General features: G+C 40.5%; 1 protein-coding gene across 4 annotated transcripts in view; it reads left to right on the top strand.

Annotated features, from left to right (window-relative positions):
• FBXW11 (F-box and WD repeat domain containing 11) overlaps window positions 1-14,649 on the top strand; it is an 87,205-nt gene that overhangs the window by 25,504 nt on the left and 47,052 nt on the right. For 2 of the 4 annotated variants that reach the window (XM_028722163.2, XM_028722164.2), the window contains one exon: window positions 5,343-5,444. The exons of the other annotated variants lie outside the window; for them this stretch is intronic. In XM_028722163.2, the coding sequence (XP_028577996.1) occupies window positions 5,343-5,444 (102 nt within the window). The remainder of the gene's footprint in view (window positions 1-5,342; window positions 5,445-14,649) is intronic. 4 annotated transcript variants of the gene reach the window in all.

The following is a 14,649-nucleotide window of genomic DNA, read 5'->3' as shown; positions in this document are numbered from 1 at the left end:
CTGGGGGGTTTGCCAACAGAGTTGCCAGTACTGGTCTTGATGGGCCAGTGATCTACTTAACTGTAAGGCATCTTCAGATGTTTGTTTTTTACAGGAGCACTACTATTCAAAGCGTTTGCCGAGCTTAAATGCCAAAATGCTCTAGCTTGAAGTAGTGTGTCTGCTGCCTACAAATGAACTGCCTATATTACAATGAAATAATCCTGTCATTCTAAAAAGATGCGGAAGGTTAGTGTTAGTGGCACACCAAAGTACACGAGAGCAAAAATTACGTTAATGTTTTAGAAAATGTCAGCCCATGAGTCGATTATTGGAAAGTAAAACCATTGGTCTGTGTTAGGTTTTTTTAAAAAACGTTTTGACTTGATTTGAAGAAAGTTGTTGATCACACAGTCAAAAACAGGATGACCTGTACTGATAGGAATGCATTGGGTTGTGCATCGATCACCACTTGAAGCATGTCCAGTTTATGGCAATATGTTGTGATTGCAATAACAAATTCCCTAAATTATGTAATCACATTTAGATCACTTTTCAGAAAGTTCACATGTTCCATAAATGTAGCATTAAATGATTGTGTTTAATGTTTACTGCTAAATTAGTTTGTTTGCTTTTGAACTGTGTTACCTTTAACATGTTTGCTTCCTGCTGTTCAATGCAAAATTTACTGAAAGTTGATCTACCCTATGTTTTTCCCTCTTACTGAAAGGACTGTAGCGATTAGACTTACTTAGCCAAGAATGCTGACCAGCACATGAAGCACCAGTTCACTATGCTGTAAAATATGGGGAGATGTATGCCAGTAGTTGTTTAAATAAATTAGTGCTAGCTGGCCAGCATATGTTGTTCTGGGAAGACATGTTTTTCCAGGAAAGATTGACCAGCAATACTGATGGGCGGTGTGATGCCCTCTTTGCTTTCCTGTGCTATAGTGCTTGGTTTGATTTTATTGCATTGACATCTGTGCAAGAACCATCTTTGTCTTGTGGCCCACTGTGATCTGGACTAATTGGGGAAAGGATTGCCTGTTTTGAGTAGATAAGATAAGCCTTTGAACCCTGACAAAGTTAATTCTCTGGCTCATTTAAAAACAGACCTGATAGCAACACCCCCCCCCCACTTGCATGGGTTAGCACTTTTATTTACCGTATTTTTTGCACCATAACACTCACTTTTTTCCTCCTAGAAAGTAAGGGGAAATGTCTGTGCGTGTTATGGAGGGAATGCCTACGGGTGGCGGGGGGGGGGGGATCTGCTGCAGTCGTGAGCAGAGGATCCATGGTTCCCCTTCCTTACCTCCTCCGTGGCTCACTTTGAAACAGCAAAGCGGGAGAAGAGCCGCTGAGTGGGGAGGAGAGAGGGACAGAGAGCCTGCTTCTTTAAAGGAGCAAAGCGGGAGAGGAGAGGAGCTGCTTACACGAGTGTAAGCGGCTCCTGTCCGGTTGGTTCCTTTAAAGCAAGCAGGCTCTCTGTCCCTCTCTCCTCCCCACTCAGCTCGCTAAATAGCAGCAAAGTTTTTCAGCTCGCTAAGCCGGGGGATGAGCGGGGAGGAGGGAGAAAAGCAGAGCCTGCTTGCTTTAAAGGAGAGGAGAGGAGCCTTCTCCCCTTATACCCCCCTTCTTCATTATTAGCAGCATCCTTCTCCACCCATCCCACGCATGCTCCTTGTCCCTTGAGTGCTTTTCCTTCCCTCCCCACTTAAAACATGGTTACAAAGCACGGATCCACATGGATCCTCAGGATTTTTGCACTGGGTCACCCCACATTCACCATCAGATCACATAGCATGTCCATGGCTACATCTTGCACCAAAAAAATCACGCACCCACTGGGGCCGCAGTGGTGCAAAAAAGGTGGTTACAAAGCATGGATCCATATGGATCCTCAGGATTTTTGCATTGGGCTACTCCAAACTCACTGTCAGATCACATGTCTGTGGCCACAGCATGAACCACAAAAATCATACATCCACTGTTTCGTTTAGAATATTTTTTTCTTGTTTTCCTCCTCTAAAAACTACGTGCGTGTTATGGTCGGGTGCGTGTTATAGAGCGAAAAATACGGTAATTAATAAGCAATTTACCAATTTACCAAAGTTGTGCAGGGACTTAAAAGCCGGACTTTTTGCCCTCTTATTCACTAGCATGAGAGGTAAATGGTAGTACCTGATGACCTTCTTATGACCATATGACTTGTGGCCTTAAATTGAAATACAAGTACTTGATAGGAGTCAGCAGTACTAATTTGCAGTATATTAAAATACAAGCATTCTTGTATAAAGCAGTAGATTATTTGACCCATCCAGGGTAAAAAATTGACCAGTTTCACAGACGCAGGAGCCACTTACACACAGTACATTTGTCTTACCAGGATTCAAGTTCAGCTTGTTTTTCCTCATCCATCTCAACATTGCTTCCAGGCACCAATCCAGGGACTGCATGTCTTCTCCCAATCCAGATGTAATTGAGAGATAGAGCTGAGTGTCATCAGCATACTGATGGCACCTTGCCTCAAAACTAATGACCACGCCCATCAACTTTAGATTTGCATTTCTCAAACTGCAGCCCTAGTTTCTTCCAGTACAATAAACTGCTTTTGAAACTTGGGAGTTTCAAAAGCAGCTTATGGTATAGTGGTTTGTTCTTTGCAATGCAAAAGAGATACCTCATTCAATGCATTTTGTCAAGTGTAAGGTAGATTTCTGTATTATAGCCTTAACTTTTACATATTTGCTAATGTCAGAGGTGGTGTAATTAAATAATTAAATATGCCTGTTTAAATTAAAGCCAGGGCACTCAATGCTCAGAGCTTCCCTGGTGTTTATTATTTTTTTGGGGGGGGGGGATTGTTTTAGATTTATTTGAAAGCCTATGATCCATTTTGAAACTTTAAAGTCTTATGATTTTAAACTCATTTAGTTTATGACCAGGATGAATTATCCTTAGGTTGCCTCTCTGTTAAGTATTTATGACCTGGGTAGACTTAGTGGCCTGCCAAATTATGTAATCTGATGTTAAATTGTTTGGCTCACTAACAACTGATTGGGATTATGTGCTGTGCAAGTTAATAAATCCTTAGTAGGGCTCAGTCCTCAACATCAATTATGAGAAACTTCTATTTTTCTTTAAACAGTAACACTTTCTGTCCACAATAACAGAAGAGCTATGTAATAGGCTCATCATAACTGCCTGCACTATTTTTCATTCCAAGTTAAGTATATGAGACTTGGAATGAATCATTAGAAATAGTTGCAGAGAAACTAATTGATTCAACGGCAAGTTATGCACAATAGATCAGCAAGCTTTTTCAAACTCAGCAGTGAGAAACTTATGCGTAAAACACTGAATCAAGTTCCTCACTTGTATCCCAGTGCCAGATTTGTGATTCTCTTTGTTTGGGTAGTGTATTGGGAGTGGCTTTGTACAAAAAGCGATTAACACTGCGAGCACTCCGGGCTCCACTTTCAAGGGCTCTGTTCTCATTTACAGTGGTGCCCCGCAAGACGAATGCCTCGCAAGACGAAAAACCCGCTAGACGAAAGGGTTTTCCGTTTTTCGATGCACTTCGCAAGACGATTTTCCCTATGGGCTTGCTTTGCAAGACGGAAACGTCTTGCGAGTCTTGCAATTTTTTTCACTCCCCCTCTTTTTCTAAGCCGCTAAGCTGCTAATAGCCTTTTAGCCGCTAAGCCTTTAATAGCCGCTAAGCCACTAACAGTCTTCTAGCCGCTAAGCCTTTAATAGCCGCTAAACCGCTAATAGTGCTAATCCGCTAAGCTGCTAATAGGGTTGCTTCGCAAGACGAAAAAACCGCTAGACGAAAAAACCGCTAGACGAAGAGACTCGCGGAACGGATTATTTTCGTCTTGCGAGGCACCACTGTATTTACTTTCGGAGCTCATAAATGCTGAAGTGGTCAGACCAATGAAAGCTACTAGATAATTGCAGCACTAAGAATTGCTACTCTGCAAGCTCCATTTCATTGGGGCTGTTGAAAACTCCGGTAGATTGGCAGATAAAATTAGTTGCATTTTGGTCCCGTAAGAAATCAACTAGTTTTGACAAATTTAGGATCCATTTACATCAGTGAGATTCAAGAGCAACTAACTTGGGGGTTGCACCAATGTTTACTGTATTACCTTTTAATTTGCATAGTCCACATGCAATACCCTCAAACAACACCTGTCTCAATGCTTACCTGTTATGGAGATAATCTGAAAAACTGAGGGAAATTGGGTTCTAAACTACTCTCCTCAGGGTCACAGATGGTTTTATTTGGGTGTTTTTGGCTGGGTGACTCAATTTTCACTTTCTTCCATTCCTCTGCCCATGCCCACTACTTCCTTGATGCTCTCATTTCTTTCTGCCTGTGCTCATAACTATTTCCTGTGAGCTCCTGAACAGAGGTTCTCCCCTCCACCCCAGCCTTTGATCCCCATGATTTGCAGAAAACCAGAAGACTGCACAAGCAAATTTACAGTTGCTTGACTTGCCCACTTCATAAGTGGCTTTATTAAAAAACAAACAAACAAACAAACCAAAAAAAGCTGTCTGTGCACATGCATTGGCATAAAATAGGGTTGGCCAACTCCCAAGCGACTGTGATCTACTTACAGAATTAAAAACTGTCAGTGATCTACCCCCATTTTGGGGGCGGGGTTCAGGTCAAAGTTGTTGAGATTTTTTTTAGGGAGGAGGAAAGCCCCGCTTTTAAGGGTTTTTGGGGGAAAAGAGGAACAGGCGCTCACTAACAAATCGCTGGGGAAACAAACAACCTCACTCAGTAAATTCCGTCTTCCATTCTGCAGATGGTGCAGCAATGGGGGGCGGGGCAGGAATCAATTTTAGCACTGCTGAGGAAGGGGACCCAGCGATCGACCGCGATCTACCAAAACCTCCTGGGGATCTACCAGTAGATCGTGATTGACTTGTTGGACATCCCTGGCATAAAATAATCAACAAATTAGACGGTAGGGACACGTCCAAAAGGGAATGCCTATTAGTTGTTTCCCATGCACAGATTCAAATATAGGCATTTGTGGACCACACTAGCCTAATGTGAATGGAGAGATAGTAGATTAACAGCTAATTCATGCTCAAAATGTGGACAATCCCTTGGTGTGAATTCAACCCAATTTATGCTTCAGATAGCGTAGGTTAATTGTAGTGTTTGGTGGATTCAGCCCTCGATTGATGATCTGGCCAAGCAGTTTGGAATGGGATTAGATGTTTTTGGTTGCTTACCTTTGGTTATCCACTTTAACATACTAATAAGTTACCTGCGTTCAGTAACTTGTGGCATCTAACTGCTTCTTCTCTTCCTTCCTTTTTGTCATCCTGCAGTGTTCTGTGCCAAGGTCTTTGTGGCTAGGCTGCTCCAACCTGGTAGAGAGCATGTGCGCACTGAGATGCCTGCAGAGCATGCCCAGTGTCAGATGTCTCCAGGTGCCTTTCTTCTTTCTTGTTGTAAATGTGTTATGCTTATGCTGTGGTCATTGTCAAAATCTCGCTGGGTTCAATTTAAATATTATAGTCTTCTGAATGTTTTCTGTATGATCCTCTTCAGTTTTTGTAGGAGCCCTCCTTAAGAGGGCTCTGCATGATAAAACTCCTAATTTGAAAGTAGTACGCATTTTGCTCTACCTGTTGCCTCCAGTTGCGATGCAAATAAGGCTTGCATGCTGCCTGTTTTTGTTTGTGAGTTTCCACAGTAAAATCATTGGAATAACTGATGAAGGGTGGTGTGAAAATACAAAATAAACAAATAAATCCGCCAAGCAAATACAATGATATATCAGTTTAATTCTTTTCTCGACTGCATTGAATCCTCCATGTATACAGCAAATGTTCCTGAGAAAGTTTTTGTAATGTTCAGAGAGAAGAGATTTTTAGATGGAAGAAATCAGGGACGCTCTTGTGCCAGTGTTAAAATTCTTACTATAATACTAGCATGGAACCCAGTCAAATGGCTTGAGTTTCTTTCAAATAAATGAATTTATTTCTTTGTGGAGCTTGAGAACATGTGTAAATAGCAAGATCACTAGCTCTGATTTCTCTTCACAATGGTACATTTAGTTTTGTATAGGTATTGCTAAAGAATAGCATATGGTAGTGGCGTTTCTTAATTTTTGAGGGCTTCGTTTGTGGACATAGCTGAACTAAGTATGGCAAATGATTAGTAATTTATTTGGGCCACTGGGATCCTTTTAAATTGTCTCTAGTGGCCAAACTCAGTGGCTTACCCACCAGTACCTTTGTGCACTTCTCGCTCTGGGATTTCACTCTGTGGGCTTAATTGGTCTTTCCCAAGTATGAGAAATAACTTTCACCTAAGTTAGGCCACAGGCCATGCAGCAGGTGGATGGGACTTGTATTTGTCCTTTGAGATTTGAGGCAGCCCTGTTCTTTCTCACTGTCTCTCTGCCCCAAACCCTGCACCTCAAAATGCACAAGGAGAATAACTAGTGTTTTTAGGGGTTTTTCCTGTTGACCCTAATAAATCTCATAAATATGAGTTGCCCCAAGTCTTCTGAAACATGAATCCTCTATGCCCACAGAGAATAGTGGAATGTTGATCATAATGTAAATCTGTAATTCTCTATGTTGGATGCAAATTGTATGTGACATACTGGATTTGACAAGGTGACTGGGTATGTTGTATGGAGGCTTTTCTGGGAATTTAAGGATACAGCCCTCCTTCTTCCATGAGTCATACAGTATAGTGAGATAAAGAAATCAAATAGGTTTCCAGTCTAAATTGTTAACCAGTGCACAACAAAACGCTAACATTTGTTTACTTTCTCTCTAGCTTATTTGCACCTAGGTTGTTGATAGGAGACTTTACTAAAAAACAACAACAACCAGACAATTGGTGTTTTTTGTGGATGCTTCCACCAGTGTCATGCCTTAGGACCCATATCTCAAACACCCTGTGTTATATGACCTCCCTGGATAGTGACAGAACTAAAACCTTTAAAATACAGTGGTACCTTGGTTTACAACCATAATCCGTTCCGGAGGTCCATTTCTAAAGCAAAACAGGTTGTAACCCAAGGCGCACTTTCACCAATGGGGCCTCCCCAAAAAAATTGTTCCTAATCCAAAAAAAATGGGTTGTAATCCAAAAAAAGGTTGCAAACCGGGACACGCACTTCCGGGTTTGACGCGTTTGTAATCCAAAACGTATGCAAACCAAGACGTATGCAAACCAAGGTACCATTATACAGCTATTGACCCTTATACAGTGGTGCCTCGGTTTACAAACTTAATCCATTCTGGAAGTCTGTTCTTAAACCAAAACCATTCTTAAACCGCGGTGCGCTTTCCTTAATGAGGCCTTCTGCCAGTGCCCTTCCACTGTTCGGCTTCCGTTCTTAGACCGAGGTGAAGTTTGCAAACCGGGACACTACTTCTGGTTTTGTGAAGTTTGTAAACCGAATCGTTCGTAAACAGGACTGTTCTTAAACCGAGCTACCACTGTATTTCATTTAGTTATCATATTCTATGTAAATAAAATAGATTTCCTTCTGTATATTCTCTCTTCAGATGGCTCTCTTCAGTAAGTTTATAGAAATGTTAAAGCAGCCAGAACGCTGTCCCCCTGTCATTCTTAACATCACTGGGATAGCTCAGATAGTAGATCATGAGACTTTTAATCTTGGGGCCATGGGTTTGAGCCCCACATTGGGTAAATAGATTTCTGCATCGCAGGGGGTTGGACTAGATGACCCTCGTTGTTCCTTCTAACTCTATGATTCCATTGCAAAAGTGCTTATCAGCAGTTAAGTTATGTGTTAGAGAAATGCTAATATAATCCATTATTTGGTATCTTGTTATGGTATAAATATAATACCACACTATCTCTTGAAAGTAAGTGTACAAGCTAATGTTTGAGTCTGCTTTGTAGCACTGGTAGCCTGCACTGAAAAGTACACCTTATGCAAAATGTGCACTATTTATAGAAAATAGTGGCAAAGGAGTAAATAACTGATGGTATATTTTTGAACTGACACCTTCTAGCTGTGTTAAACATCAGATAATAAATTTGTTACATATCAAGGGGGAACATATTCTCTATTTTCAGTCATTAGAAAGGAAATAGTAATCTAAATATCCATTTTGGGGTTGACCAGCAGAACTTTTATCCATTGGATGGCCAAATCTTTGAAGACTTCTTCTGCTGGTGTATGGGAGACTTTCCTTGTATGTTAATTTCCTGACTACCATAAATTCAGCAAACCTCAAAAATTGAATTAATGCATACCAGGCAGTTACAGGGAACCAGGCAGAGGGCCTTCTCCATAGGGGCACCCTCCCTGTGGAGCACCCTCCCTTCAGATGTCAAGGAGATAAAGAATTACACAACTTTTAGAAGACATCTGAAGGCAGCCCTGTTTCGGGAGGTTTTGAATGCTTGAAGTTTTTAGATATGCTGTAACCCTCCCAGAGTGACTGAGGAAACCCAGCCAGATGGGCGGGGTATAAATAATAAATTTGTTGTTGTTGTTGTTATTATAATAATAATAATATTATTATTGAATCTGATATGTGTTGGACCACACATGATAAATCCACCCTTGATCATTACCAGAAAATGCATGAGCCTGCCCTTGAAATATGTATGGCTGTGTTATTTGGTGGGAGTCTATTGCAAGCATGCTTCAGAGTTTGGGATGCTATGGATGACAATACAGGACTGCTTTGCAATGTGAGATTGTATGCATGAAAAGCAACCTTCTATTATCATTCTCCTTCTTTGTAAATGATTATCTTTTTATTGTAATTGCTTAGCTATGTATCTATTCCTTAGCTCTCATCATCACTCTTATCTGTGAGCTTCTGTCACATTTGTGTATTAAATAAATTGATCTTTGTACATGATGCTCTGTACATAACAAGGAAGGTGTCATTTGACTGAGAGAAAACTACAGAACCAGAGTTTTTATGGTGTCATTCTCTGTGGTGTAACATGGAAGTGTGTTTTGAGACCTTTTCTGTGTGTTTTTTAAACACAAATCTGTAAAGTGGAGTAAATTGTGAAGATGGCCAGCTATTCAGAATAGTAAAATTCAAAGAAGATTATTCTCCTAAGGATCTTTTGAAATTGGGCAAGAGAATGCAAAATAAAATTCAGTGCTGATCATAAATAAATGGCATTTGGAACCATTATTCCTACACACTCACCCCCAAGTGCACACACAGATATCTTAATTGACTTTAACTATTTGATAAATACTTTGCAGTCATTTGAAAATGTCAACTGAGCAGTGTGAAAATGTCAACTTTGAGCGGTGTGATAATGAAGAAAGCAAACGTAATATAAAGAATTAAAGAACAGATAAAAAGCAAGCGATTACCATCTTAGTTGTAGATTATTAGAATCGTAGGTACAATTTGGCTACATGTACCTGCATTTCGTTGACATTGCTTTACCTCAAACAGTATATCATATAATTGGGGAAAGTATGTTTAAGAAAGGCAAGTTAAAATGATAATCCAAGGTGATAAATTTGCTTTTGAGGATGTGGTAGGTGCTTATAAAATTGAGTGGTGTGGCAAAAGTGAGTCGGGGAAAGCTGTTACCTCAAAATGCAAGGATCCAGGGTTATCCACAATAATTGTCTGACTGCAAATTGAGCAGCAAAATGAAGTTCTTCACTGTCACGGGAAGCTATGGTAGACATTGGGATAAACAACTATAAAAATGTTACATCAATGCATAGAAGTTATAAACTCTGTTAATCTGGAAGCAACCAGTTTCCTCCTTGCCCTTCCCCTATTTGTTGTTGTTACATTCCTCCACTACCAGGCAGTCCCCATGGCTCTGTTTCTGTGGCTTTAGGTGTTGTTGTTTTTAATTTTTAAAAAAATGCTAGCACTTGAATGCAGCACTAAGAAAACTCAGTTCTGGTGTTCATTCTGTCAGAACCAACTGTCTCTGGCAGAGTGGAGCAGCTTAGATTAACTACCTCTTAAACTCGTATTTTGCTGGGGGTCAAATACTAGGTTTTATTCTTTTGTTATGTAACAGTCCAGTCCAGTCCAGTGGGGAGTCAGGGGCATATCAACCACGCTTCCATTTTGTAAGAATTTGTCTCCATTGTAATAAGAGGGGGGAATTGATTAGCCTAATCCTGGGTCCTCTTGGAAGTACAAAGGAGCTTTGCATCCCAAGCCACCATTGATCTGTCCCTGCCTCTCAAAACACTCTGTTTGAGGGCCGTTCCACAGGCATACCAGGGGCCTTTGCAGTGGGCATTGTCCACCCACTGGTGAAACTACTGTCTGCTGGCAGAGTTGCACCTTCTTCCACATATAGTGGTACCTCTAGTTGGGATCACGATCTGTTCTGGAGTGCCGTTTGCACCCCGAAAAGTCCGCAACTAGAGTGGCGCCTCTGCGCAAGCACGGAGTGCGATAGAGCGCTTCTGTGCATGTGCGCATGGCGAAACCCAGAAGTATACACTTCTGGGTTTGCCGCATTCGCAAGCCGAAAAGACGCAACGTGACCCTAACGCAACACGAGGCATGACTGTACTAACTTGCTCTGGCTATGTCAATTCTTTGGGGTGTTTTTAGTTCAGTTATTTCTTTAGTTTACAGTTTTAGTGGGTATTTCTAAATTAGATCTATTTTGCCTTGCTATAACATGAGCTGCCTTGTGAAGGCTTGGACACTGAAGAGCAGGCTACACATTTTTATATAAATAAAAAGTATGTGCCTATTTTTTCGTTTTATAGCATTCTACAGTCCTGTTGCAAGTCTTGATGGCTATTAATCTCTGCACTAGATTTGTTACTATGTCTGTGTTGTCTCTGAGCTCCTAGCCCTTAAATATAAGGCAGTCTTGCGAAGAAACATTGCTCCCCCTCCAAAACAAATCAGTGGTCCCCCTGCCCTTGTCATAGGGCATAGTTTAAGGTGATCAGTTTGGGTGGTACTTCACATCAGTGCTGTTTTCACACTCTTTGATCGGGACTGCATACTTATATTTATTTCCCATGCTGTAATGTGCCTGTGTGAAAGACAGAGTTGCAATTTTAAATGCGTAGCTTTTTTTAAATAATTGGTTTTTAGCCATACTTGGAAGATGGATGTACAATTGCAGGTTTTACCTGTAATGAATAGACAAATTCTATCTTAAGCACATTTTTAGCCCACCCACCATTTCCCCACTTGCACTTTTTAAACGTATGGTTGGAGAACCTTGTCACTTGCATCAGTTCCAGTTTCTTCTGCCACAGTTGAAGCTGCTTGGAAATGCAGGTGGATTTTGTTTTTCCTGTTCAAAAGGACATGCACACTGCTGCTCAGCAATACTTTTAAAAAGAAAAAGAGAGAGAAGTCATTGGTGAATCTGACTTCAGCAGTTTCTGCTGGGCAGAAATTGGACAATGAACTAAGGACTCAGCTAGATTGGTAAAGTAAAAGTGTTTTATATGCGTTGCATGCGATATAACACTGTGACACCACATGGTGCTGTGGAACCCCGTCTTTCCCTACCAGATTTCCCTATATGAGTTAACAACATGTTTAACTGAATTGCTTCTTTGACGTCTCTGGATCCAGCCTAAATGGCAATGGGGTGCATTAGAAACATCTATGTGAGATTTCATCAGAATCCAGATTGGTTTTTACCAGGATAGGTAGGTGGGAAGGAGTGGCTTTATCTGCAGTAGCTGAAAGGAATTTATTTAACGCAGGGAAGATAGTAAGTTATGATCTGGCTAGTTTGCATTAACAGAAATGGTGAAAGATTCCTGAGTGGTGATGATGAAAACAGTAAAAGGCATGAGTGATTTCAGCACTAGAAATACTTTTTTCTTTTCATAAAGACTTTCTGAAGCCACCATAGTTTTTCTCTACCAACTAATACTCTCCAGCCTCTTTCAACTGAAGTTTGTCCAGTCTCCTTTTTGGTCCTGTTTCAGTTTTAGATCATATGCCTTCTGGGCAGCAATTATATTAGTTTCATGGCTTTGCACACTGCCTGACACCTTAGTGCTAAAGAAATATTTTAAAATAGTAAAGTGCTGTAAACAGCAAAGAAATACAGGAATTAAATCCAAAGCAAGTGGTTGTTTTTATCCTTGGTTTCGAGGTGTGTGTGAGTAAAGTTGGGAGGTGCTGAGTGATAACCTGGTATTCTACCTTGTAGCTTACTTGATGTTCTACTGACCTACATTTGCCTCAGCCGTTGCGTGACAAAACTAGGTCAACTTCAGTTTCAGTTCCTAGGTTTTGTCCCATTTGGGAAAGAGGTGTGTTGCTTTTCTTAAGTTTCAAATACAACAGAGAGGAAGATGACAGTAAGCGCATGAATAGAAATCTCTGTGCACTGAAAAAGAAAAGAGTATTTTACAGGTGCTCAGGATATTTAGCCTTAATCGAATTTTGTGTACATTGTGTATGTAGAGTTTTGTGAGAATGTATTTCTTTTAACATTGTTTTTCTTAAAAAGCCAGGCTCAAACTTTGAATGGCAAGGTCCCATTTTCTTCCCCAAAGTGGTGAAAAGTCTCTCACTTTAAATTATTGCAACAGTATCTGGACCGATCATATTATGCTGAACAAAACTTAACTGCTGTTATGTCTGCCCCATTTGGCTGACTGTTTGGGCAGGAAGCATGCTTTTATATGGCTCATTCATGCTTCTCGCTCGCTCATGCGAGACCCTGGATGAATGAATGTGCTTTCCCCACCCCAAAGGCTTTGATACCGTGGTGAGGGGCCCTTCAGCACAGTGTTGTTTAGGCTGACAATTCTCTTTGCACTTTGTGTTTCTGTGTTTGTTTGGCGCTTGCTCCCCAAATTAAAATAGAAGGTTGAAGAAATGTAAAATTTAGGAAGATAAAATCAACTGTAGACCGATGATAAAGATTAGGAAAGAAGTAAATTGTTTTAGGGAAAAAAGGTCAGTTTTGTGCATAGCACCTTTTATTGCCCTGGTTTTGGCCACTGTGATATAATGGGTAGTGATGGATTTCGATTCGGGAAACATGGGGATGAAATCTCCACTAAGTCATTTCACCATTACCTTTCAGTCTGAAGATCAAATGAAAGAGCCCGGTATATGTTGCCCTGAAGTCATAAAAGCTTGGGTGTGATTCAGATGTAATGAACTGGATAATGGGATTGCAGTAAAAAATGTACTTTTATTGGATAATATTAAGGGACTTTTAGACCTCTACCCTGTCCCCATTTCTCAACTACAAATATGACTACTACTTCTTTTTTTCTGATAGTTTGCAAGCAAACATGATATATACTGTATACAGAAAATTGGATCCATTTGTGTCCTCTTATCAGTTGTGACAGAATAACTCTTTGAACCAACAGAGGCTTCAGTGAATGGAAAGCGGGGTGGGTACAGGCAATTTTCTCTGATCCCACCTTCCTTCTTGCAGCTCCCTTTGCCATGCCAATACGTTCCAGAGGGTTGGGGGACCCTTTGGAACAGCAATGAGATGTGATGCAAGGGCCTGCAGGAGAAAAGAGGGAATTTGTGAAAACACCCCCCCCCCTTTATTGCTCACAGGCGCCTCTAATTGATCAAAGAGCCTTCCATCAATGGTGGGACACAGTTGGATACAACCCAGAAAGCTTGAATTTAATTCTTTCTCTTCTACCTGCATTTGAAATCTCATGTCTTTCAATCCCCTCTTCTGTGTTCGAAAATAAAACTCGTATGCCAAAAGGCTTGAGGTTGCCTTCTTCTGTACTTTGAAGACTGGTTAGGGTGTTAATATTTATAAAACATATTTAACTATATCTGTTGGATTTAATATAAATGGCTAAAAGTGTTACTTATGCTTTTGGGATTCGTGTTGCTTTACTGAGTTAGTCATTATAATTCTCAAGAGACCCTTTATTCCTGTTTGCTAGGAAAGACTGCATAGAGTGAGTAAAACTTGCAGTTAGGCATTTCCACACCATTCTTTCTCTTATAATCATGCACCAAAATATTAAGATTATTCAGCACTTACATCACATTTTTAATTGCAGGGAATCTGGTTTTGAAAAGGTCATGACATCCTGGATTTTGTTTTTCCTGCATGTTGTAGGAATTTTTTTAAACAGTAAGGTGCAGTTCTAAAAGGCACATGTTTTTGCCCATGCTTTTCCTGACCTATAAGATCAGACCCTATTTTTGTCTATAAATTCCCTGAATTCTTGTTTGTGTTCTTATATGCTTTCATAATACTATTTTGCTGGTTTTATGTTGTATATTGTTTTAATTATATTCTTTGCAGTTTTCTGTTGTACAGTATTGAGATATTTTAAAAAAAATTATAACCGTTTATAAATGTTTTAAATAAAAATAAACAAAATATTTCCCCTCCCCTCTGTTGTTTTCACCTCGTGCCTAAAGATATGTAATGGAGACACCAGGTAAGCCTCTACTGGGCGATCAAAGCAGTTTCTGTGCCAAAACCAGGCCTAAAGCCCCCATTGACATGGAGCTACAAAATCAGTTGAGGAAAATAAGTTCTATCCCTTGCACTTCCAGTCTGCAAGATTTGTTACAGGTGTCTATATGACAGCTAGCGCTGATGCCTGTAGTTGCAATGACTTGCAGCACAAAAAAATGAATTCTAGTGCACATGCTGTTTTGGAGATCAGGGCCATTGCCTGGAAGCTTTTCAACATTA

This window comes from Podarcis muralis, chromosome 3 (genome assembly GCF_964188315.1).
Source record: "Podarcis muralis chromosome 3, rPodMur119.hap1.1, whole genome shotgun sequence".
In the NCBI taxonomy this organism is placed as follows: domain Eukaryota; kingdom Metazoa; phylum Chordata; class Lepidosauria; order Squamata; family Lacertidae; genus Podarcis; species Podarcis muralis.
This window is presented reverse-complemented; position numbering and strand designations above follow the sequence as displayed.